The following is a 26,733-nucleotide window of genomic DNA, read 5'->3' on the forward strand; positions in this document are numbered from 1 at the left end:
ATTTTGGTTTTGCAGCCCACAACCTTTTCTGTTTTGGTTTACTCTCACTGAACTTTCATTCAGAACTTATCAAAGATTTTATGCTGAAAGAATCTTTCAGCATAAAATCTTTGATAATGTCTAAATTCACATTCTGCTCAGCACCAAAAAGCAGACGGACAAAGCTAGCAAGTAGCTGGTGAACACAGTGGAGCATTTAGCATTTAAAGAGACAGATGTTCCCTCCAAAACAAAGCTAATAGGAAAGTAGTCAGAAACATAAATGCTGATGTTGCTCCATCCATATCTACTTTATAAGGCGATTTTCATGTCAAATGTTCACAACCTGTTTCCGCTGCCCCCAAGTGGCCAAAACATCTGTTTAATCCCCTTAATATAATGTGGTGGAACTGTAAAATGCATACTCATCCTAAGATTGTTAACATCCCCCAAATTCCCAGACACAATACAGAGGGCATCCCAATAGTGTCCTTTGGTTCACATTTTTTGTGTTTGTCTTTTAGAACAGCAGTTAGGTGCTCTTATTTACACTGAAACAGATTTTTCTTGCTACAGTCATTCCTCCTGTTCATTCTGGCCATTAAAAGACCCCTTCCTAATGTGCTTTCAGACAAAATCCACCGGGCACCTGACCATTTTTCTGTAGGACTTGAATGGTAGCTACAGCCCTGCTCCTCCTCAAAAACCCACTGCCCTCCCTCTTGATCCATATTCTCAATGGTTATAATCTCTCTTTTTAAATTATTTTTGAGCCTTTTACGCTTTTATTTGATAGCAATAGGGGAGAAATTAAACTAAGGAGAGAGAAACACACACACGGTCCCCGACTGGATTCGCAGTGTTAAACTTTATGATCAGACGATCATTCAGAGTGCTACAGACGGCTCATCATCATCCAGTGCTGTACCTCTGATGTATTACATTGTGAAGTCTCAAAAAGGGAAGTAATGAAAACATAATGAACAATGTGTAACTAATTCATGATGTGTGTTTTACAAAGCACTATTATCAAATTGACCAAATTACCAATGCAAAGTACTGTAAATGAAATATTGTTTATCATTAACAATCAACAGCATGGAGGAATATTCTGAAAAATGTAATATTAAAGCTTTAACAAGTTCAGATCAGTGTGGTTATAAATCTTTTTCACACAATCAATTCTACCTCATATAATACACTCTTGTCTAAGCAGCTATATGCAACTCATATACTGCCAATTCATAACAGAACTTATCTCATTACACTTTTTATATGGAGCAGGTGGTCTGTACTGTACTCTTTGTATTATTTACAGAGACCCAACAATTGCCACCAAGGAACTCCCCTTTAATATTATACTGTTCTGTATGTGATATAAACTGTCCCTCATCTAATTCATCAACAACAAAAGAACTTTTTACATGTATGATTATGGAAAAACTCATGCTTTATTCATCTTTCTTAAATGAACAATATACTTACATGATGTATCAACAATATACTCTACTTTTCACTACCTTCAGTAACACTGGACAGATGGGCTTGAAAGGAAACATAAATATTGAACAGACAGATAGTTATTCTTAAGGCTTACTTTGTCATCCTGTCGTTGCCCTCTTTAGTGTCCTGGCTTCTGAACTGAGGTCTTCGCACTGCCATAACATACAGATATGTGCCATGCAATCCTAAGGGTCTGTAATTTCTTAACTTTAAACTTTACTTAAATGCTGCTACAGCATCATTAATGCCTCAGAGGGATTTGTCACTAGATAAATAGTCTTTCGTCAACAGTTACAAAGAAACTATCTTTTGAAAGCAAAATGGTGCTATTGTGGATAGGACTGACGGATCAATCAGACTTACATTTAGGATTCAAGACCAAACTGAGACTAACTGGACAAATGAGTACCACGAACCAATATCAATTATCTAAATTAAAGCACTGCCTTTACTTGAGTGAAAATGTATTTGTGAAAACAGCCCGAGGCAACGTCAAATGTGTCTAAAATGCTTTCAATGAGAAGCTCACAACTCCTTGACTTGACAGATCCACCTAACAATTAAACCAACAGCATGTCATCCACGATATTGAGGCATCCCGTTAGAGATCTTAGCATTTACTGTACATAAAAGAATCATCTTTTGCATTTATAAATTGAACATATTTATATTATTCTTCATATAGCTATCTTTGTAAACTGTCCCAATAGATACAGTATGTACAGTAAAAACTGCAACAGTTCTGTTGGTGCTGGTGTCGTGAGCACTCTGTCCCAAAGTGAGAGTAAGACATGGGAGCTTTGCACAGTCACTCTGGAACTTCATATAACAAAACAAAGCTGACTAGGAAGAATCTTAAAAACACACAGTTTTCTCCTCTCCAATCCCTTTAGAGTACACACCGCCAACAGACATCCGCTTAGTACTGTGTCCATCCCCACTTACAGGGCTGTGGCCTGACAGGTAGTGCTCCTCCTGGAGCAGAGCCTAGGGGCGTCCAGGATACGGAGAATCCAACAGGACAGACAGAGGTGAGTTTGGCGATGTCCGCATGACGCCTCAGTCTCACGAGGACAAAAATGTGGCCAGTTGTTTCTCATTGTTTTTACTCAGCTCCCTGAAAGGTAGTTTCTTGACAGTTTCAAGTGCTTCCGTTTTCTCTCTGAAGTCAAAGCTTTTCACTTTTTTTGTACAAGTCTTAAAAAAAACTATGAAGTCACTGTAAAAGAAACAACGTTCTGGCTTTCCAGACTTGGGGTTGGATTTAGAGAGTCTTACGTTTTGATCCTGTTACAATTGGTCGAGCGAATTCCACAAAATCATCTATAAGGACGGGCCATGCTCCTGAGAAAGAAACACCAAGAGATCATCAGTGTCACAATGATTTAAATCGAACAGTCCATATTCACAGTTAAGAAAGCAAATGGGTGAATGCTACCCACCTTCCTCATCATAGTTTGACATGTCATCTGCAATCATGTTACCAAAGTCCAACAATAGGTTCCATGTGTCCTTTGGGATGGATCGTTTATGGTGTTCCTGTAATGAACAAGCCCTGGTGAACCTATTGCTATATATATATGTGTGTTTCTCTCTCTATAACCTTAGTGTAAATCACTGATGGTCCTGTGGGCTAGCATGAGTTCAGGAAATCTAAGAGTATGCAGGTTTTCATTCCAACCACACACCATCTGGTTACACTCGTTGACACTCCTCTTTCACTGAGCTTGTGCTAATCAGCGAGGTGTAATGAAAGCCAGCATAGCCTTAGCCAAATTCCCCATCACTACGCCCTCAATCCTGGTACCTAAACTCATAATATCTGCTGATCTCAAGCACTAATCTGATACCAGAAGCCGTTTTTCCAAAATTTTAAATCTGTATCCCTAACTGTGCTGTACTCATTGGTATTGTTTTTATGTAAGGTAACATGAAGCCAGACATTATTGCTATGACTTGACGAATGTAAGTTTACTATTTTTAAATTGACATTGACAAATAAATTGTATTTTGGTCGGTCGTGTCATGGCCAATCCCTGATCTGCTTTATAAATTCAGTATCTGCGCTGACAACAATCCAGCATATTTGACAGGTGCATCCCTAATTTCACTTCTTTGACTCACCAAAAGGAATCTATTCCAAAGATCAAGGAACTTAAATCGTCCTGACAGAACCAGGTTCCAGTAGGCAACAGCCATCTCCAAGTCTGCACACAGACAAAAAGCAGAAAACTTAATTCAGTTTGTAATACAGAGATAACACTGACACCATGCATGACACTCTTCTTACCTAGACCCTTCTGTCCGGGATTTTTGGCAAAGTTAAAGGTGAACTGGTAGAAGTCCTTGAACTTCCCACTATCTTTGAGCTCCTGCTCTAATCTTGGCAAAAGGGCCTTCAGTTTTTCTGGGCTGTCACATCTAGAAAAATAAACAATTTAAGCAATAAATAAACAAAACAACTTTAAATCGAACACACACACACACACACACAGATATCCAAACCAGCTGGAACATGAAAGTCTTGATGCCAATGACAAATTGGCTGAAGCTAACTTTGACGCATGAACCTTAAAAGTCAAAACACTACAGCTCCTCCACTGAATCATTCTACGAAGACACAGAATACTCAAGCTGTGGTTGAGTGGGTCTATATATAGAAAGCCTTCCCTCCCTGGAGCTACACTAAGAGAACCGCCATGCGAAGATACTTCGGGTACTGTGTTTATGTCCCACTTTGGAGCACGTCAGACGTTGTTGATTTCAACACTCACCCCACCTCTGTCATTCCATCCAGAAACTCTTTCTTGGTGAACTCGCACTGAGTGGCAGCACGAAACTTCCATGCGACGACCAACACTGTGATGCTGGCTGGATCCAGCGAGAGGTCATCACAAAACTGCTGGATACCATCGATACCAATCTTATTCTCATCATGGGGATCTATCAATGGAAAAAAAACAACAAGTTACACTAACCCTTTTTGCAAACAAGTAGTGTCTATAATTTTTATAAATAGTACAATCCTTTTTAGAACAACTCTACACTAGTAAATATTCTAAGTTACAGTGTAAAACCAAGACTGTACCTTTGTAGCGATTGTAGAGCTGCTCCAGCCTTTTCCGGTCTACTGACGTTTTCATGGATTCTTTACAGTAGAGATCTGGATTCTGAAAGTAGTTGTCGGTAGCAACTTCTAGTTTCCAGTCATTCTGTGTGAGGCAGTACACAGCTGTCTTCTCCCCAGCCTGTGTGAAGGACATGAACTGCCGTACCTTGTCCCTCTGTGAAGACTTCAGCTTATGCTGTGTAAGTACAGGACAGGGGCTGTCAGACACTGGTGTGATCAGACTAGGGAGTACAGACAACAAAACGCAAATACAGAGCGAGACACAGACAAAGACACACAGCGAGAAACACACATCTACAGGCATTCAGGCAACAGTAAATATGACACAGAAGACTGGGAGACACGGAAACACTCACATTTCAAAAGGTTAGTCTGTCGCACAGAAAAACACACATTTTAGGTGGTGAGCCAAGACGCTGTGGTAGTAATTATGTCCTGTACAAGAGCAACATGGGCTTTTCTGAAGGGGGATGTTGTGAATTTTAAAAGCACATGCTGTACCCGGGAGGGCCCCTCAGATAACTACAGTCATAGATGTAACATGAGTAGGAAAATGGGATGCCATAACAGGGACCTAGAGGTGCAATAAGTCTGGAGTGTAACACAAGCACCCTGCCCGAAATACTTTGCAATATTAAAAAAAGAAAAGAAATTCAAATTACACAATATTGTCAGAATATTTTTATATACAGATATTATGAAAATAATTTATGGTATGAAATTGTGCACATAAGAACATTTTTAAGAATCAGTTATGAAAGCAAGCCTGAAGAGACATTCAGTGTACATTTCACTCAGCTGGAGCCAGTCAAGACAGTTCAGAATTGTATCATTACATTGCAAAACAGCTGTTAAATACCAGTAATAAAGTCATTGTCATACTTTAAACCAAATTCCAGATTATATCTGGTTTCCTAACACTGCATCAGTTGTGCTTACTTGATTTACTAATTAGATGAATGACTCAAATTTGCATATTTGATTGAGCTGCTGTACTTGCATGGTTCTTGTAATGTTTGGACTGTATTCATGTGGTGGAATGCACTTATTGTAAGTTGCTATGGATAAAAGTATCAGCTAAATAAAAAATGTAAATTAATCTACAACAATTTTGTTAATCGATTCATTGTTCAAGTCATTTTTTTCAGCAAAAATGCCCAAAATACAGTGGACATCGGCTCAAATGTGACGTCGCCTTGGGTTCTGAGAAACTGTGATGTTGCTATTTTTTAAAACTATTTTAAGACAAAAATGTTAACTGGGTAAATTCACAGTAGATTAACTAATAATGAAAAACATCTTATATTCCAACCCTGATCGATGTTATACTCAAATATGTCCCAGCTCTATCAAAAAATCCTCATGCCATCTCCTCACAGCAGCTGCAGTTTCTGAGTACTTGCACGTCACTGAGGAGCAGCATTTCCTGAAACTGGAGACTAAAACTCTGTGAGTTCACCAAGCTGCTAATAACTTCACCAGCACTTGCTGATTTAATAACGACCACGTGAAGTCAAACGTCTGTACTGGCTGCTGTTAAGACATCAAGGATTATTGTATCGACTGTTTGGGTAACGTTTGGTTAGCACTGTCTGACGTTAACGTTACATACCACCAGCTAGTAACTTATACTGGCTAACGTTAGCTATGTTAGCCAGAATGTATCGCCGATTAACGATGTGGAAAGTATCACTGAAATACTGTCGTTGTGGTTATGGCTATGCCAGTATTTCACTCAAACGACACTGTTTGTGTCTGTCTTTTAAGTCCAATGGCTGACCCGCTGAAAGCCGAAGTTGCCAGACTGCCTAAAAGGGTAGTGTAGCTAGCTAGCTGCTCTCAAAATATCAACTGACCTTCCCTGTATTAGCAGCGAACACAAGTAACTTATCATTGTAGGCTTGCCAAAACCCGACACGGCATGTACTTTAATTAACACGATAATAGTCTTGAAGGTAAACCTTAATGGAACCAAAGACAATGCCCGGGTTTGTGTTTATTTTGGTTACCTACCATTTTCACACCCGCTGTATGACCAGTTTGGTAGACCGACTGTCGCTCAATGTGCGCCTGCGCGGAAGTAGTCAAACAGCCATTGTAGGTTTCAGCCGATGATGTTTGCAGTAGCAGTTCTGTTGTTATTTGCCTTATTTGCTCAAATGAACCCTTGCGTGAGAGAGACAGTGAAAGAAAGTGAGATCGTTACACTACTTTGTTATACCACGTGGACCACATGAAAAAAAAACCAAACTGCAAACGACTGTGTTATAAATAAAAACTGAAACCCACCGTCACCCCCTACTCCTACACAAATTCTCTTACTACCAACACCCTAATAACACACGGTGTCCTAATAACATAATAATAACATATTGTGACACAGCACCTTATTCATCTGGCAGACAGTTTTGTCCAAATCTAGGCTCCCTCTAACAAGTGTATTCCAACTTCATAGGAACAAAAGAAAAACTGGAAATTAATTTCTAACAGATTAAACTAAACAGCAAAGCAAACTTGTCTAAAAAGCTCCAGGTTTTCTGTGTCAAATGGTTTGTGCTCATTTAGTTTTATGTGTAGATGCTCAATATCAGCTGATATAATAAATCTAATTTTGAGGCCCTGCCTTAAGTGGGTCCCTGTGTCAAATCTAGTTTTGAGACATATAATTGTTTTAGTTTTGTGCTTATATGATGCATATTAATAAATTAGTGTCACTGGGAGGCTGCTGAGGTCTTACTGGACTTGCAACAGCATCTTTTGTTACTTTTGGTGCAGTGTAATACGCCCTTTAACTTATAGTATTATATCCACACACACTCTTGTATGCATGCACGTGCATACTTTTTTTACTTCGTGTGTACCGTGTGGTCCATCCGTGTACTGATGCTGTCATAGACGGTTTTACCATTGAGCAAATATGGGCAATTGACCGGAGCCTCGGCCGCTAGGGGGCCTCCTTTTAGTAACCTCCAGTGTGTGTTGCTCATATAAAAAGGTGTTTCATTGGTATGCAGCCTTTGCCTGAGTTACCTGAGTGAGCTCACTGTTAGGTGTTTATTTTTTAAGTGGCCTATCAAATTGGTACATTGAAGCAGCTCTTTTAACGTAAGTAAATACAACCTGCAAATATTCGCCAATAATCTGTTTTGCTACAGCAGTATGAACCCAAAATAAACATTTTGCTATGGTTAAACTGCTATAAACTGATCAAAATGACAAGCACAACAACTTTTAAAATGCTTGTTTTCTAAATGGCGTTCGGGTCAATCAGGGCTATGCTAGGCTAACTTTTGTCATAGCAAAGTACAACTATAACAAATCAATCAAGTAACAGACACATATTTTCTTACCTGGTAGTTCAACTTATAAATATAAAGTAGTATCACAGAGCTACTCAGTGGCTTGCTGCAGCATACAGGTTGAGGAGTGAAGTAGATAAATCTACTTGTGAATTTAAACAATAAATAAAGCATCTATCTATGTATCTTCTTAGATTTTTAATTATTATACTTCGATATTGTTAAAGCAAAAATGTTTCTTTCATCTAATTTGTTTTCTGTTCTGTGTGATATTTGGTCAACAATGTGGAAATTTAAGTCCCCATATAACAGGAGAAAAAAAGTGCAAGTTCTCACCTTACTGCCATACAGTAAAATAAAATATCCCTGTCTGCAGGGCTGACTCAAGCTCAGCTGAATTTTATCTCATGAAAAAAATGAAAACACCCTTCAACAAGTGTGATTAACACACACAGCGCTGCTGCTGATAGAGTATCTGTGGACGCCAGTCTTCCTTTTTTTAAATTTTACAGTGAAAAAGGCCTGAATAGCAGCAGCATGATTCCCTCACAGGATACAGCATGCCAGTGATCGTGTAATTGTGAAGAGAGAAAACTCCTGTCATTCACACCAAACATGTTTATGAGCATTCTGACTGTACTCAGCAGTTTGTGGGTCTGTTGCATTGTATTGTTGTACTGAGGGGTGTTTCTAAAATTTAGTCTACCTTGTTGATCTGGTGGAAGGTGGACAAAACAGTAGAAAGACCCCTCCATATATACATCCCTGCAAATTACATTCTACAAAATCACTATTAAGTTCAACACCTCTCTAAAACACTATAAAGTAGGATTTATTGCAGGGCTGTTGTAGTCAATGGTATTAGTTTTATCTGGGTGTACATAATAAACTGACAGTCAGTGTATTTGTAAGTTGATTGTATGATATTTGAAAATACCAGTAAAGAATTGAAATTGGTGATTTGAGAAATAGTTGCTTTTTATTTGTTTAAGTTTGTGAGTCAATTAGAAATTGACTAAATATTGATCACTCTAATTGGGCAGATGTAGCAGACAACTTACTGATAAAATCATCAAAAACAGGCCAGATAAAAATGAAATAAACACATTTTTACTCTCAGAAAAATTGGACAGCAATTGGGAGTCCCAAAAATTTACTGGAGATTGTCAGGAGTTAATACAAATAGAGTTTAATCATTTACATGAAGAAGAAAAAAACAAGTTGACATTCGAATGAAAACCATATTTAAATGTCTTTGTATTGTATTTATATAGCTCTGCGTGTAACATGCATTCATCTTTTGCCAATATCATGCTCTTGGCCATCTTTTGCTGGAGTCAGCAGTATTCCTGATGAATGCTTTGAAGTCTCCATGATCTGGAGGCCAAATGCTCAAATAGTGTTAAGACAGCAGACACCTGGCAGAATACACAGGGTCAGTTGTCCCAACTGTCCACTAAATCTGGTGAGTGGGTTATGTAGCCTGGCCTTTTCTTCGTCATTCTTTTAATCTGCTGCACTCTTCTGTTGAACTCATCTACAGCTGCTTGCAGTCACATACCTTTTTCTGGGTGAGCTTTGCACTCCCATATATATATATATATATATATATATATATATACCTCCTGGTCTCAACTCTGGGTTGTCATGGACTTGGTCCACTAATAAATATGTATATACAGTGTGTGTATATATATATATGTATATATATATATATATATATATATATATATATATATATATATATATATATATATATATATATATATATATATATATATATATATATATATATATATATATATATATATATATATATATATATATATATATATATATACATACATACATACATACATACATACATACATACATACATACATACATACATACATACATACATACATACATACATACATACATACATACATACATACATACATACATACATACATACATACATACATACATACACACACACACACACACTGTATATACATATTTATTAGTGGACCAAGTCCATGACAACCCAGAGTTGAGACCAGGAGGCAGAGTCGCAGTCTAACACACTTCTCTACCCTTCTAATTCAGCAGTTACCCACCCAAACCCCTACGCAGAGTCACAGTCTAACACACTTCTCTGCTCCTCCATTCCAGGAGTTACTTAGTGAAAATCCTATAGTGACGGTGTCTGCCCCCCGACCATCGAAATTATTTAAGTCAAAGGTAAACAGAAGAGGAGCTGTACATAAAAACCTCATAAAAATTAAAACCACAAGAGCAATAGTGCAAACGAATAGGAGAGTTAAATGTGGACTCTTAAACATCAGATCTCTCTCTTCTAAAGGTGTACTAGTAAATGAACTAATATCAGATTATGATATTGATTTATTTTGTCTTACTGAAACCTGGCTGGGTGATGGAGAATATGTTAGCCTAAATGAATCCACCCCTCCCAGTCATATTAATACTCACATTCCTCGAGGCACAGGCCGAGGAGGTGGAGTTGCAGCTATCTTCGACTCTAGCTTACTATTCAGCTCTAAACCTAAACTAAACTATAACTCAGTTGAAAGCCTTGTTCTTGGTCTTTCGCACCCAAGTTGGAAATCACTGCAACCAATTCTTTTTGTTATAGTGTACCGAGCACCTGGTCCGCACTCTGAATTCTTATCTGAATTTGCTGAGTTTTTATCAACTTTAATCCTTAAAACGGACAAAGTTATTATTGTAGGGGATTTTAATATTCACGTGGACGTTGAGAATGACAGCTTCAGTACTGCGTTTATCTCTCTGTTAGATTCCTTTGGCTTCTCTCAGAGTGTTCATGAACCGACTCACTGTTTTAACCACACCCTCGACCTTGTTTTGGTGTATGGTATTGAAATTGAACATTTAGTGGTGTTCCCACAGAATCCCTCTTTGTCCGACCACTGTTTGATAACTTTTGAGTTTGTATTGCTGAACTACTCGCCATTGGGCAAAAATTTCTATACAAGATGTCTGTCTGATAGTGCTGTAGCTAAATTTAAGGATGCGATTCCATCCGCTCTAAATTCATTATCAAGTCACAAAGTAACGGAGGACTCCTATGCTAGTTTCAGTCCCTCCCAAATCAATCATCTTGTTGATAGTGCTGCAGGCTCGCTGCGAATGACACTCGACTCTGTAGCCCCTCTAAAAAAGAAAATAATAAAACAAAGACGGTTAGATCCATGGTATAATACTCAGGAACCTTAGAAACAGCTGTAGAACCAGATATATGTTTAGACTGCTTTGCTTCCCTCAATCTTTACCAACTAACTTCAATAATTTCTTCATCTAAACCATCAACCTGCCTCTTAGACCCCATCCCGACTAGGTTGCTTAAAGATGTTTTACCCTTAGTCAGCACTTCTATACTAGATATGATCAATCTATCTCTATCAACAGGCTATGTACCACAGTACTTTAAAGTAGCTGTAATTAAACCTCTTCTGAAAAAGCCAAACTTGATCCGGATGTTTTAGCCAACTATAGACCTATATCTAACCTTCCATTTCTCTCTAAGGTTCTGGAGAAAGCAGTTGCTAAACAGCTGTGTGACTTTCTACAGAGCAATAGTTTATTTGAGGATTTTCAGTCAGGATTTAGAGCTCATCATAGCACAGAGACAGCACTGGTGAAAATTACTAACAACCTCCTTATTGCATCAGACAAAGGACTTGTCTCTGTACTGGTTTTATTAGATCTTAATGCTGCATTTGATACCATTGACCATCAGATCCTATTGCAGAGACTGGAACATTTCATTGGCATTAAAGGAACCGCTCTAAGCTGGTTTAAGTCCTATTTATCAGATCAATTTCAGTTTGTACATGTTAACGATGAGTCCTCCATGCATGCCAAAGTTAGTCATGGAGTTCCACAAGGATCTGTCCTCGGACCAATCCTGTTCACTTTATATATGCTTCCTTTAGGCAATATTATCAGGAAATATTCCATAAACTTTCATTGTTATGCAGATGATACTCAGTTATATCTAACGATCAAACCAGATGAAACTCATCAGTTAGCTAAACTTCAAATGTGCCTTCAGGATGTTAAAACCTGGATGACCTGTAATCTTCTAATGTTAAACTCAGATAAAACTGAAGTTATTGTTCTGGGGCCTAAGCACCTCCGTGACGCATTATCTAAAGATATAGTTTCCCTTGATGGCATCGCTCTGGCCTCCAGCACCACTGTGAGGAATCTTGGAGTTATCTTTGATCAGGACATGTCGTTTAAGTCTCACATTAAGCAAATTTCAAGGACCGCCCTTTTCACCTACGTAATATTGCGAAAATCAGGAACATACTGTCTAAAAATGATGCAGAAAAACTAGTCCATGCATTTGTTAGTTCTAGACTGGATTACTGCAATTCCTTATTATCAGGCTGCTCGAAAAAGTCCATTAAGACTCTTCAGCTGATTCAGAATGCTGCAGCACGTGTTCTGACAGGAACCAGGAAAAGAGATGAACTATGTCTCAATTCTATTTTTATATATATATATATATATTTGCATTGGCTTCCAGTAAAATCCAGAATAGAATTTAAAATCATTCTTCTTACCTACAAATGCTCTTAATGGTCAGGCACCATCTTATCTTAAAGAGCTCATAGTACATTACTAGCAGAGCACTGCACTCCCAGAATGCAGGGTTACTTGTGGTTCCTAGAGTCTCCAAAAGTAGACTAGGAGCCAGAGCATTCAGCTATCAAGCTCCTTTCCTGTGGAACTAGGTTCCAGTTTGGGTTCAGGAGGCAGACACCATCTCCACATTTAAGAGCAGGCTTAAGACTTTCCTCTTTGATAAAGCTTATAGTTAGGGCTGGCTCAGGTGAGTCCTGAACCTTCCCTTAGTTATGCTGCTATAGGCCTAGACTGCTGGGGGATTTCCTATGATGCACTGAGCTCCTCTCTCCTCTACTTTCTCTCCCTCTGTATGCAACCTCATCCCATTATTGCATGTTACTAACACAACTTTTCCCCTTTCCGGTAGTCTTGTGCTTTCTCGTCCCTCTCCTCTCTCTTCCTATCACTTCCTGCAGGTGTTTCTGGCTCTGGAGCTGTGGAGTCTGGATCTGTGGCTGCGGGTCGCCTGCTGCCCCCGTGTTCCTGCTCGGCACCCTCTGCTGCAACAACTATTGTTACTAGTCCTATTGTTATTATTGTTATTATAATCATTAACATTACGATTATTATCATTAACACTACTATAAATATCTGTACCATTTTTCATTTAGTCTATAGCAACATCACCTTTACTGTCTGTACCTCTGTGTGTATATTGTGTAGGCTGCCTCCCTCCCCTCTCTCTCTCCTTCCATCCCTCTCTTTTTCTCTCTGTTCCTCTCCTGCCCTCTCTCTCTCTCTCTCTCCCCCCCTCTCTCTCTCTCCATCTCTCTCCTTCACCCCAACCGGTCGAGGCAGATGGCCGCCCACCCTGAACCATGGTTCTGCTCGAGGTTTCTGCCTCTTAAAAATAAGTTTTTCCTTGCCTCTGGGAACTGTTGGGCTTCTGTAAATAGCATCATAGAGTACAGTCTAGACCTGCTCTTTTATGAAAAGCGCTGTGAGATAACTGTTGTTGTGATTTGGCGCTATATAAATAAAATTGAATTGAATATATATATGTGTGTGTATATATATATATATGTGTATATATATATATATATGTGTGTATATATATATGTGTATATATATATATTATGGCATGCCGTTTAGGAAATAATATATATATGAAGTTTGTCAGTCTGAATATATGGAATGAAAGTCTGAATATATGGAATGAAAGTCTGAATATATGGAATGGAAGTCTCAATATATTGAATGGAAGTCTGAATATATTTAATGAAAGTCTGAATATATGGAATGAAAGTCTGAATATATTTAATGAAAGTCTGAATATATTTAATGAAAGTCTGAATATATGGAATGAAAGTCTGAATATATGGAATGAAAGTCTGAATATAGTGAATGAAATCTGACGTCATTGATATGAAGTGTGACACTGTTAGTGAATCAGCAAGAAAGTGTCCAACGTCCGCAATTTTGAGCAATGAAGAGATTATAAAAACACTGGCGAATGCATGTATGAGCCAAAATATTGGAAACCACATCCAGTACCGTTCTCCTGATCTAGAAATGTATTCCCTATTATCGTGGAAGACCAAATGCAGGAACCCTCCCAGTTCAGGCAGTTCCCGTTTATCAGGCAAACTGAAATACACCTTTAACGTCACAGATGCCCCCCACAACAACCCCTATATACAATCTTCGTATGTCCACCCAAAAGGGCTCAGGCAGTAACTTTTTAAAGAGTAAGATCCTGTGTTTAACCAGAAATAGCTGTTATATCGCTCTCTTCAAAGCCACCGAACTCCATTGAAAAAAAATGTTACCGCTGCCAGGTTATTTTTTCTGTGACTTCGGTGTTTAAAAGATTAGTTCGGATGCGAACTAACTTAAGCTGTTGTGGGGGCACGTGTGAGGTTGAAGGCTTGATAAACGGGAACTGCCTGGGCTGGGAGGTTTCCTGCATTCAGTCTTCCACGATAATAGGGAATACATTTCTAGATCAGGAGAACGGTACTGGATGTGGTTTCCAGTATTATGGCGTGTACATGCATTTGCTAGTGTGTTTGTAATCTCTTCAATGCTCCAAATAGCTGACACTAGATTTCTTACTTATTCGCTCATAGTGTCACAATTACATCCATACAGATTAATCACATCAAAAACACAAGATGGCGCCAGTGCCTTAATGATGTCAGATGATGATTTCATTCCATATATTCAGACTTTCATTCAATATATTCAGACTTCCATTCCATATATTCAGACTTTCATTCAATATATTCAGACTTCCATTCCATATATTCAAGGTTCATTCCATATATTCAGACTTCCATTCCATATATTCAGACTTTCATTCAATATATTCAGACTTCCATTCCATATATTCAGACTTTCATTCAATATATTCAGACTTCCATTTAATATATTCAGACTTCCATTCTATATATTCAAGGTTCATTCCATATATTCAGACTTCCATTCCATATATTCAGACTTTCATTCAATATATTCAGACTTCCATTCCATATATTCAGACTTTCATTCAATATATTCAGACTTCCATTTAATATATTCAGACTTCCATTCTATATATTCAAGGTTCATTCCATATATTCAGACTTCCATTCCATATATTCAGACTTTCATTCAATATATTCAGACTTTCATTCAATATATTCAGACTTCCATTCCATATATTCAGACTTTCATTCAATATATTCAGACTTCCATTCTATATATTCAGACTTCCATTCCATATATTCAGACTTTCATTCCATATATTCAGACTTTCATTCCATATATTCAGACTTCCATTCTATATATTCAAGGTTCATTCCATATATTCAGACTTCCATTCAATATATTCAGACTTTCATTCCATATATTCAAGGTTCATTCCATATATTCAGACTTTCATTCCATATATTCAGACTTTCATTCCATATATTCAGACTTTCATTCCATATATTCAGACTTCCATTCTATATATTCAAGGTTCATTCCATATATTCAGACTTCCATTCAATATATTCAGACTTTCATTCCATATATTCAAGGTTCATTCAATATATTCAGACTTTCATTCCATATATTCAGACTTTCATTCCATATATTCAGACTTTCATTCCATATATTCAGACTTCCATTCTATATATTCAAGGTTCATTCCATATATTCAGACTTCCATTCAATATATTCAGACTTCCATTCCATATATTCAGACTTTCATTCCATATATTCAGACTTTCATTCCATATATTCAGACTTTCATTCCATATATTCAGACAGACAAACCATAAATATATATATTTCCTAAACGGCATGCCATAATATATATATATATATATATATATATATATATATATATATATATATACACACACACACAGCAGGTTTACTACAGCGGGATGAACCCAAAATAAACATTTTGCTGTGGTTAACCCTTTATCTTGTCTGCATGGGTTTGGGAGTTTTGCCATGTCATACTAAAAAATGATATAGTTGTTTTTCAGTGAGGTTAAGAGCTCATTTCTGTTTATTCCATACCTGGTCAATGTATGAAATCCTAATGACTCCTCTATGCATGTTATGTTTGGTGCAAGCAAAACTTACCTTTCTGTACCAACTTTAGAGAATCAGGGTTAGTGAGAAGTAACGTTACAGGAGTAAAAGTATCCATCATACTCCTGTACGGTAGATGGCGGTATGTATATATCTTTGAAGCTTTATATCCACCAGCGCCGTCGTATCCACCAATCCCAAGAGATGTAGGTTGTGGGCTTTGACTGCTTTGCTTTCGTCTCGTCGATGCTGTCCAATCAGGCGCCGCTAAAGCGAGACACCGCCAAGATCAGATTGTGAGACGCGCTGCTGTAGCAAGGCTAACAGAGAGTGGATAGAAAAGGCTAACAAACATTTTGCTAACTTGTGAGGTGCACCGGTAAGATGCATTTCTCGACTTGTGACTCGGTACCCAGCTACCACAAAAGAAAGTTATTGACGTTAGATATGTATTACCAGTTATTGTGTTAAAAAATATGTATTAATACTACTAAAATACACTAGAGCTAACCGTGGTAAAAGTGAAGCTAATTCTGACAGTGTTGTCGATGACAGCTGTGGATTAGCTCGTCCACTAGCCGTAGCTAACGTATCGGCAGTTGGCTAACAAAGCGCCGATGGTGTCGGCTTTTCAACTGCAATCCTCAGTTAGCTCGTTGCTAAAATAATCATTAAGCATGCTAACCAGCAAACTAACGTTACCAGTCATACTTTATGCTTTAACTTTGTTCTTCTGACAAGTTGCTAACTCACCATATGTCACAAACGACTACGGAGTCATTGGCAGAGCTTTGGTTAGTAACATTATAACAAATCGGTACACGGTGATTGTGATCGATCTGGTTACATTAAAGTAACGTTAATGTAAACGGCTTTTATTAACGCTCGGGTCCTGAAACGTAATCAACACAAGTTCTAATTGTGTGTTCAACGGTTGAACAAACTACACTAGCATCGTTAATTTAGGCAACGGGTGAAATCTGTAAGGTCGATGTCTAATTCAAAATAATGATGATGATGATCAGGTGTGTAGTTGAATGCATTATAATACTACTAGGTTTTTCGAATGTAACTTAGGGTCGACAAACTCTTTTATTGTGCTTGTTGCTGACCGATAGGCAGCTCACAAATATATGAAAATATGAGATCCATGACTGTCAATTTAACATCAATAATCTAATTAACGTTACTAGTAAGTAACGGGAAAAGAAGTAGTTGTAGCAAAATATTTTGGGTGCAAATTTTATGTATCATTTCATTTACAGTCTGGATAAAACACCTTGTCATCTATTTCGTTAACTTCATCTGTTTACTCTTTCATTTGTTAGTCTTCTAACGTTATTGAAAACGATACTTTGTACACAGACTCGTCCAACAGGCAAATCCTGGCATCACTTACTGTACAAAGGCAAAACACAAAAACTTGAGGGAAAAATAAACTCAAGAGTTAAATACTCAACACTAATACAATATTTTGTCTCTTGAATTAACTATAAAATTATAGAAAAGTACTTCGACATTGCTTAGTTTGTTTCCTGTTTGGTAGGGATTTAGACCTCCTCTTCCTCCATTCTCAAATGCCAACAACAACAGCCGTCGAAGAAACAGGAGTGCACTCGTAAGTGCACATAATCACTACTAACTTCGTTCACCGTGCGAAATGCACACACAATTCTTAAATGTTAGCCCATACTAGACTTTGCCTTGAACTTGCAGCACGGAATCAACAATCGCTAAATTTTATGTGAATCCTTTCAAAACGTGCATAAGCTAACTAGCTGGCTAACGCCACCAGGCTGAATCCAACGCTAACTGTTAGCAGTAACATTTAGCTAGCTGCATTCAACAAAAGATTGTTCATTGCTATTGCCGTATGATATGAATGCTGTTGCTACCGCATTTAATAATAATATATTTAACCACATGGTGCTATTACTTTAGTCTCATTAATAGTTTTGCTCTGGTGAGATAAAGTTAGCATGTTTCCGTGACCTGTAGCAGAAGTTCGACGATGCCTCTCCTCCGGACGTGCTCGGTACCTGAAGTAGGCCTTGTGCACACTTAGCGTAGTAAAAGTTTTCAGCATCAAGGGATGGTTAAATGTGACTTTCGACATACACGGTGCATTCAGAAATGCCCCTCCATGGTTCATTCAATTTGAAATTGGTCTAAAATATACACAATATCCTTCAAATTTGTCTTGTAAGAAGAATACCCGGTAACTCAAGCTAACGTTAGTGATGTAGCTTTGTACAATGTGCTGGCATCAAGCAGTTCAGATGGGCTTGAAAAATAAGTTTAATTTCATTCCCAAAACAGAGTAAGATTTATTTAAGCTCAGGAAATATTATGGACAAATGTTATGTTTGGGTGAAACTAGAAACTTTAATAGTTTGCCCTCTTTCTGTCTTCAGGGGTCTGGACTAGTGACGAATAGGAGAAAATATTCTTTTTAGCCTGAAGCTCGACTCCTTCGGTCCTTTGGGATCATGGCTAAAGATGTAAGTAACTATATGCATGTAGGTAGGCACTGTAGCTGTGTGATAGATGAAGGTATGTGTTAAGTTGCTATACCTTAACAATCTCCCTTAACCTCATTTCTTCTTCTTTACTTATTTTGTTTAACCGGACTAAGGTAGTGTCTTTAACGTTGTGATTGTTGGAGAATATTAAGTTTGTGTCCTTCACAGGCTGGTCTGCTTGAAACAAATGGAGAGCTGAAGGTTTTCATCGATCAGAATATGAGCCCCAGCAAAGGTATAAGTTACTAGTAATTGCTTTTATACAGTGATTCACACTATGCTCAGTATGGTGTTTACATTACATAAAGTCTAGTCTAATTGATTGCCTGTCCCACAAAGGAAAAAATGTATTTTCAAGTGGACACTTATAGGCTTGTAGATGGACAACAGGGGGCAATGGAGTATCAATCAAGAGCTCTACTCATTACAGTTCTTCTCATGTCTTCTATTAGGTGTCCTATCTTTAGTTACTGTCCATCCTACAGCTGCCCCTGTGGCCAAACAGCTACTACCCAAAACTCTTGGGCCATCCAATGTGAACATTGCTGCACCAATGCAAAATGTGTCCCACATGGTGAGTGATGCCCCACACAACTACCACACTGTACGGTCTTATAATTTCAGGCTTTTGTGCTCACATTGATTAATCAAATTTGTATGAGAATTCAGAACCTCTCAATAAATACACATATATCATCATATCTAAATCATCAGTAACCCGCAGGTGCATTTGTGTAAAGATTTGCTTGCTGAGTTTCTCTGCTGTGTCTTAGTGTTGTGTAAGCCCCCTCCATTATCATTGTGAGGTGACCGAGCGGAGGGTAGGTGGAGGCAGTTGATCCTAAGATTATCAACTCTACAGTCAGCAGGATTACACTCATCATCCCATTATATACATGGAATGTATACATAACGGAAATCAGCTTAGATATCACCTTAGTGAAGGAATAGATCACCTATCTTGTAGATGCTCTGTATTACTAATAGGGATGCAAATTTTAAGAAGTTTCTTTCATTGAACATTGACCATGTTCATGACCAATAATTAGTCAATAAAGATGTCCAAAAAACTATGTGTTCTTCCTCCAGTAAATCTTTAAACAAGTGCCACAAATTAAATAAAATAATTGTCATTCAACTTTACTGCTTCTGCTCCCCTTGTCATTAAATAACAAATAGCCTAACCAATTTAAAGTACCACGCAATAATTATGGTTTGCATTGAGGGTAATTACATACTGTGTTCACAATATTATGAGCTCAAGTCGTCCTAGTATCAACAAAATGAGTTGTAGCCTAAATCAAAAATGTGAGTGAAGTCGACAAGGACAACAACCAGTCCCATAATGTTGATAAGACAAAAGGGATCATTGTAGACCACTTCCAACTGCACACAAGTTGGTCCACTGTGGAGAGGGTCCAAATCACCAAATGTTCACATAACCAGTGACACTGCAGGTCCCTGAACACCACCAATCTAACAAAGAGCTCAGCAGATGATGCCTAAAGCGATTAAGACCCATCTAAACGTTACCTACTTCAGAATTACAAATGTCTGTTGAGTCCAACAACTGGACAATCAGCTCATCAACAACAGTTTACTGGGCCATCTTGTTTAATACTTTAATGATGTTGAGAGGGGAGACGTCTCCAACCTCTCAAGGTTCCTCATAGTGTCGGTCCTGCAGTGCTTTGCTCAACTGGTTTTGTTAGCAGTACTCGGCCATCGTTTGCATAGATGCTTGTATCCATTGCAAAAGTGACGAGTATTAGACTAACACAGCAAAGTACAGGGGGACTTGTCGAAAAGGCAGGGGAAAAAAATAACGAAACCGAAGTGAATGTGACGAGAAGACAGCACTATGAGTGAGAGGCTGTGTGGGCACTGCAAAGGTGTGTTGACATGGGGCCTGACTATTGTTTTAAGCCAGACTTCTGAACCTATCCTGTTGTAGGTGATTGGAACACCTCAGAGACCGACAGTATCCAATACCATTTTGGTAAACAGTCCACATACACCAAGTTCCCAGTTTCTCACTCAGAGTCAACCGTCCGATGCCTCTCCGTGGTCATCAGGGTAAGTCTTCAAAAAGTCCTTAAGTTTGTAAGCTTTAAACATCAGTGTGGATCTCCATGGAGATGAAGTGTTTTTATCTTGTATGAAGCCCGATATCATTTCATAGAAAAGATAATGCAGTAAAATAGTTTTGACATATTAATCATTGTATCTGTTCTGTTTGCAGAAAACGTGGGAAAAAAGGGGAAAAAAACGGGAAGGGCTTGAGGCATTTCTCCATGAAAGTGTGTGAGAAGGTGCAGAAGAAAGGAGTAACTACCTACAATGAAGTGGCAGATGAACTGGTTGCAGAATTTAGCTCTTCAGACAACCACATGTCACCCAATGACTCGGTGAGTGCTGCAGCTGCATGAGATTTTCTCAACTTGAAAAAACAGTTTTCTAATTTTTAAACAATTTAGAAGGTTTTCTTAATATTGTGATTCTTGTTATTTTCATATTAGCATGTGTATGACCAGAAGAACATTCGGCGGCGCGTGTACGATGCACTTAATGTGCTCATGGCCATGAACATTATCTCTAAGGAGAAAAAAGAAATCAAATGGATTGGCCTTCCCACCAACTCAGCGCAAGAGTGCCAAAACCTAGAGGTAGAAATACAGTCCGATGACCGTTGTCACAATAGTTTGTGTTGGTGATGTCTTGCCTTTTACCTATGTTATAACGCTTTTATCATAACTTTTTTATTTATTTCAACTGTAGGTGGAGAGACAAAGGCGGTTGGAGAGAATTAAGCAGAAACAATCACAGCTTCAGGAGCTCATACTGCAGGTGGGAATGAACTGAGTGGGTCTACTTGTGTGTACTATGTGCTGGAGATGATTGTTCATTGTGAAGACAACCTCAAGCATCTATACTTGCTCTTTAATTTTCTGCTTTTCAGTAAAGCTTCTTATATTCTGCGCCCCCCTGTATGTAAATAGGAGTATAAAAATTTAAAAACTTTAACCATAAGCATTGTAATATGCATATAGCTAAATGAATACCTCGTGTCAATCTAAACAGAACGTTGTCTTTGTAAAGGTAAAATTTAAGGCTCAGCTGTTTTATTTCGATTGCATTAGAGTTTACAGGTGTAGATATTATAGTGGCCACTAAGTGTGTGTGTATATATGATTACTTAGGATACATAATGAATACACAAACAGCTTGATAATCCTAACAATTTAGTGCTACAGTTGTGGTACGAATTAGGTAAAACAACAGTTATCACAATATAACTTACTTAAATAACAATATAACAAATGTTCGATTGAAGTCATTTGAATCACGAATGAATTAGCACTCATTTTTTATATATATTGAGAAAAGTTACTGAGAAAACTTGAGCATATGTTTAAAAAAGAGGTCGTGACTATTTTGAATGTCCTACCTCAGATTTGTTAAGTGATCCACTGTTTGGCAAGTGTTTGTGTGGTTCTGACCATAAAGAATAGTTTAAAACCACAATTGATTTTTTTTTTTCAACTTTCAGTCAGGAGCAAAAACCAGCCTTTAAACTTATATTGGTTGATATTTATTGATATCGAATGGTTTGACATTTTTATATCTCGATAACATTTTTGGCCATATCGCCCAGCCTTTGTACGAATCAGCAGGAGAAATTCTGTGCTGAGCGGGACTGCCCTAACAACGCAGTAGTATAAATCCAGCTAAAGCATTGCTGAAGAATGCAGCAGTAATGTTTTGGTTTTGCAATGTTGAATGTGCTGTCTGTCTAAACTTAAAGCTCCTCTGAAGCTGCTTCAAAGCTTTCATCTTTCTTTGATCCTGTCCTTACAGCAAATAGCTTTTAAGAACCTGGTTCAGCGGAACAGACAGACAGAGCAGCAGGCAAACAGACCTCCACCTCCCAACTCCATTATCCACCTTCCCTTCATTATTGTCAACACCAGCAAGAAAACAGTCATTGACTGCAGCATCTCTAATGACAAGTATGTGACTGTGCTAGCCTTCCAATTCGTTTACCTTCAAAGCCAATGTTCTTTAAATAAATAGCAAAAGAACAGTGCAGTGATTGTATTGTAAGTATACATTTAGATGATTTACCCCTCTAACCAGGTTTGACTTCAAGGATTATTATCTCTGGCAATCCTGGGTTTATATGATTTAATAGGAAATTTGTACGTCAAGGCAAATAATCAGTAGCCCAATACTATATATAATATATAGTAATAATATTTTTAGGCTCGTAAAATGTCTTATTTGCCGGTTAATGGTTTTCTGGTCCTTGACTAGTAAGTAAAAATATTTGGAAATCTTGAGTGTCAAGGAATTAATTTTGGTTGTCAAGATGAGATGATAAACGGGCGCAGTTTCTTGAAGATGACTCTTCAGTTTGTAACGGTTTAGCATTTCAGCAGTCTTAAGTGTAAAACTTCCCACTTAAATAACAATCCATCTTTAGATTGCTGAACATGCATTGCATACTGGATAGGAGAGGGAAGAGCTAGACTAGTTAGAAGTAGTAAATTCGGTTTACCGCTGAAATAAACTGTCCCAGCTAAATGTGAGGTAATTGTAATCCTTAAGGATTTGATTGTTTCAGGGTAACGCACAAAGTCTTGATCATTTTCAACTTCCTTTGAAATTTCTTGACTTTAAAATGTATCATTTGGGGTTGACTCCAAGTACTCCTAAGTTCTCTTTAAAACTTTCTTTGTGTCTAACGGAAGTTTGTGATAGCCTTTAAAGGTATTTTATACCTCTTCCCATCCATGCTTACCAATATTGGATATATTTCCAAATTGCATATTTAACTTGAACTTTAAAATTGGCCAACACAGAATTACACTTACAATGTGGAATGATATATTGAATTTCTTGTATTTACCATTCTATTAAACATTCACTGAAAGACTGTGCTAGAGGGTAACATTCTTAAACTACCTTTAAAGTAAATTGGGAACATAGAAGATAATTCACCCTCGCTTGTCGCCTGTTCTTTCTCACCTGCAGGTTCGAGTATTTGTTCAATTTTGACAGCATGTTTGAGATCCACGATGACATAGAGGTGCTGAAGCGTATGGGCATGGCCTGTGGTTTGGAGGTGGGAAAGTGTTCTCCAGAGGATCTGAAGGTCGCACGTAGCTTGGTGCCCAAAGCTCTGGAGCCCTACGTTATAGGTGGGTGCCATAGCCTCAAGCATGCCACAGCCTCAGTTTTGAACCAGTTCACTGTACCTGCAGTGAACTGGTTAGATCACGATCTGCAGGTGAAAGGCGCTTGCATGGATAACCATTTTCTTTGCGGCCAGTAAAAGTTTTGAAATTTTTCTGGTTAACATTGAAAGTAAATCCTGACACTGACCCAGTCTTGCCATTTCTTGTAAGTTGTTCATACACTACAAAATCACAGGTTATGATGTGCTGATTACATATAGTCAAGTAAGGTGGTGCAGTGACATTTTTACATTTTAATGATGCTTTCAGACCAAAAGCGAAGCGTGCGTTCGGGGCGGTGAGTTTACATACAAAGTCAATGCAAAGACGCGTAGAGCTGCGATTTCCTGTCGGCCGGTGCGAAGGGGGCGGGGCCGTCAATGCGAAGGAATTTGCGTGAGTTTAATATTTTCAATTCATTTACTCTCGGGAGGAGCTGGGAGTAAACTGCTTTTATTAAATTGGCTTTTTACTTTAGTTTTTGGGATTACAACGTTTATTTATTTATCTTCTCAGTAGCTAGAAAAAATAAGGGCAAAATTTGCCTGCCGACTGCAGTAATTTCCAAAAAAGCAATGCCAAGGTTTTTGGGTCAGGAAGTTTTAGTCTTGACCTGCAGTGGATGAAGTTGAAGTTTCTGGGATCCCTCTTCTGTATGTGCCGTGCCTCCAATATTACAGATACAAAGTTCTGTTTGACGCAAAGTTACATAAATTGTTGGGTGAAAGTCGTAGCCAGTTTATTTATACAAAGTGTGCTACCTTGCGAGTGCCTGCCTACACGCTTCCGGTGGGTCTTCATTGTAAATCCTGATTTATACTTCTGTGTCGATCTACGCCGTAGCCTGATTTGCACCTCCCCAAAAATGTAACTACACAACATAACACGGACTGCACTGTGGTCGGCTTGGTAGCATTGCATTTCCTCCAAAACCACAGGAAATGCACCGTGCATTGAAGTCAGTTTTACTAGCGGCCAATCCAGTGCCTGTAACATGGTGGCTCAATTTATTTTTGGCGTCACAACCCCCGCGAAATGACTAGTTTCACTATCAGAATTTGATTCATTCGGTCGATAACATTTGAAAAGTCTAGGAGAGCCAGACGATTATCATTTTATCCCCATTCAAATTAGCGTAGGTCTAACTGGAAGTTAGCGGGCTCGGCCAGTAAAAGTCAACACAGTGAACGCCATAACGCTACCACCAACTTGCATTTTGGTGGTGTAATTGCAGAACGATGCAGACACCAATGCAGAAGTATAAATTGGCCTTAACAGTGGTATGACTGCAGAGGTGACTACTTTAGTGATCATCTGTCATATTTCTTTATATTTCATAAGTATTTCCTTTTTTCCAGAGATGGCAAAAGGTCCCATCAGTAACGTCTACATCACTGGAGGGTCCTCTGCCAATGGAGCCCGTTACCCTGCAAGCAGGTGAGAGGTCTTACCCGTAAAAACCTAGTGTGACAGTATGCAGATGATGTTCTTCTCACCCCCTGCCCACTCTTATCTTCCTCCTCCTTGTAGTGATGGCTGCGCTGATGGCACTATGGCCTCCAGCTCAAATGACTCTCACTACAGTGGGTCTCGTGTGGAGACTCCAGTGTCTTATATGGGGGATGAAGATGACGAGGACGAGTATGATGAAAATGATGATGAAGACTAACCTGTCTACGCCTCACCACTCCAACAAGCACAGTCCTTCAAACCTCCTTCACCTTGGGAATTTAGTCCCCCTTTTTTGTGTGTGCTTCTTCAACCTTTCCCCCCTGTTTCCCATGCCTGTATTTCTGTCTGGCTTTCTCAGGGGTGTAGATGAATATTGAAAAGAACAGAAGGTGTATGTTGCACCCATCTTTTTCTGCTCCTGAATCACATGCACATGCACCACAGCTCTGGGGGAGGTGTCATCCAAGGGAACTGTAGTCTGGCCTGGCCACCACGCTGAAGTCTCTGTATGTCTCTTCCACTTCTCAATAAGCCATCCCATAAAAACACCCTGTAAAACTTACTGCTGTTGGAGAATGTATATTGTACTTGTTTAAATAGTTAATCCTATTACTTTGCAATTACATGTGGCAAACATGATGATGATCAAAATGTTCCAAGATGGCCAAAGTGTCTGCGTCAACATGCTGTGTTAGTGCAACCCCATGGATTCTGAATGGCCAAATACAATAGCCATGTCATCCCAGGATGGGGCTCCATCAGATGTGTTGATACTTTTTGTTTTGTGTTCTGGGCAGTCATTTGAAATAGGTTCTTATCCCCCATTGTGTTGGGCTGGCTTCCTTCTGTTCTGTAGGCAGCTGCTTTATTGATCTTGTTTGCTAGTTGTTTGTTTTTTTTGTGTGTGTGCGTGTTTTTTTTTTTTTTTTTTTTTTTTTGTATTCTGGAGTTGAGGAATTCTTGATCACCGCCCTGTTAACGCCTTGGTAGTGTTTACAAAATAATGGCACCAGCAAGGTAAAGACTTTATAACCCGGGCTCCTGATAGGTAAATAAGCTTTGTTTGTGAATTACGTATATGAATCCTACAACGATTGTAGCTTATAGAATCCTTTAGAGGCCAGTGATTAAAGATAGACCTTCAAAAATTATTGATGTAACAAAATGTGTGGTTGCATAGGTCTTTATGTATTCCCTTCAAAGATCTCCCTTTTAAAACTTAGCAACACATGTACTGACTCTTCCAAATACATTTTCTGTAATCTAATATAAGTTTGCAAATTAAATATAGATTGTTTTAATAACTTTGTATCTATAAATTGTGGGGATTATGCAGAAACACGGCCACTTGTTTGCGTCATGCCTGGCACAATGAGTGATCATTCTAATTTATTGGCAGAAATAATACTTCAGAGAATATCACATTTTATTTATTTTTGCATGCC

At 38.4% G+C, this 26,733-nt stretch overlaps 2 protein-coding genes across 5 annotated transcripts; one reads left to right on the forward strand and one right to left on the reverse strand.

Moving 5' to 3' along the window:
- Positions 1-1,408: 1,408 nt before the first annotated feature.
- On the reverse strand, positions 1,409-16,206 carry dcun1d2a (DCN1, defective in cullin neddylation 1, domain containing 2a). 3 transcript variants are annotated; one of them, XM_038720813.1, is made up of 8 exons: positions 16,129-16,206; positions 6,626-6,778; positions 4,571-4,787; positions 4,257-4,425; positions 3,773-3,903; positions 3,607-3,689; positions 2,925-3,021; positions 1,409-2,826 (listed from the first exon to the last, which is right to left on the reverse strand). In XM_038720813.1, the coding sequence occupies exons 2-8, from the start codon at positions 6,626-6,628 to the stop codon at positions 2,747-2,749; spliced, it is 780 nt and encodes a 259-aa protein (XP_038576741.1). In that variant the 5' UTR covers positions 6,629-6,778; positions 16,129-16,206; the 3' UTR covers positions 1,409-2,746. The 3 variants fall into 3 exon arrangements, with proteins under 3 accessions (XP_038576741.1, XP_038576742.1, XP_038576740.1); XM_038720814.1 differs by lacking the exon at positions 16,129-16,206 and having other exon boundaries at positions 6,626-6,800; XM_038720812.1 differs by lacking the exons at positions 6,626-6,778; positions 16,129-16,206 and having other exon boundaries at positions 4,571-5,349.
- A 118-nt stretch (positions 16,207-16,324) lies between these two features.
- tfdp1a (transcription factor Dp-1, a) lies at positions 16,325-26,631 on the forward strand. Of its 2 annotated transcripts, none has more exons than XM_038720811.1 (12): positions 16,325-16,456; positions 18,492-18,578; positions 18,768-18,834; positions 19,052-19,173; positions 20,554-20,675; positions 20,842-21,007; positions 21,119-21,265; positions 21,378-21,446; positions 22,458-22,609; positions 23,634-23,800; positions 25,195-25,273; positions 25,367-26,592. In XM_038720811.1, exons 2-12 carry the CDS (start codon positions 18,567-18,569, stop codon positions 25,503-25,505), a joined length of 1,242 nt encoding a protein of 413 aa, XP_038576739.1. In that variant the 5' UTR covers positions 16,325-16,456; positions 18,492-18,566; the 3' UTR covers positions 25,506-26,592. The 2 variants fall into 2 exon arrangements, with proteins under 2 accessions (XP_038576739.1, XP_038576738.1); XM_038720810.1 differs by lacking the exon at positions 16,325-16,456 and adding an exon at positions 17,620-17,695 and having other exon boundaries at positions 25,367-26,631.
- The last annotated feature ends 102 nt before the right edge of the window (positions 26,632-26,733 follow it).

Source organism: Micropterus salmoides, unplaced genomic scaffold (genome assembly GCF_014851395.1).
Source record: "Micropterus salmoides isolate LMB-PRFRI ecotype aquatic unplaced genomic scaffold, ASM1485139v1 Ms_hic_scaffold_15, whole genome shotgun sequence".
Lineage (NCBI taxonomy): Eukaryota > Metazoa > Chordata > Actinopteri > Centrarchiformes > Centrarchidae > Micropterus > Micropterus salmoides.

Bases quoted from the DNA above. Each gene is read 5' to 3' on its own strand.
- dcun1d2a (XM_038720812.1), bottom strand. From the start codon at position 4,916: ATGCCTGTAGATGTGTGTTTCTCGCTGTGTGTCTTTGTCTGTGTCTCG. The intron at 4,426-4,570 runs GTACAGTCTTGG...TTCCATTGATAG, and splicing joins GCTCTACAATCGCTACAAAG to ATCCCCATGATGAGAATAAG. The intron at 3,022-3,606 runs GTGAGTCAAAGA...TGTTCATTACAG, and splicing joins TTTGGAATAGATTCCTTTTG to GAACACCATAAACGATCCAT.
- tfdp1a (XM_038720811.1), top strand. The intron at 18,835-19,051 runs GTATAAGTTACT...GTCTTCTATTAG, and splicing joins GAATATGAGCCCCAGCAAAG to GTGTCCTATCTTTAGTTACT. The intron at 21,447-22,457 runs GTGGGAATGAAC...CTGTCCTTACAG, and splicing joins TTCAGGAGCTCATACTGCAG to CAAATAGCTTTTAAGAACCT.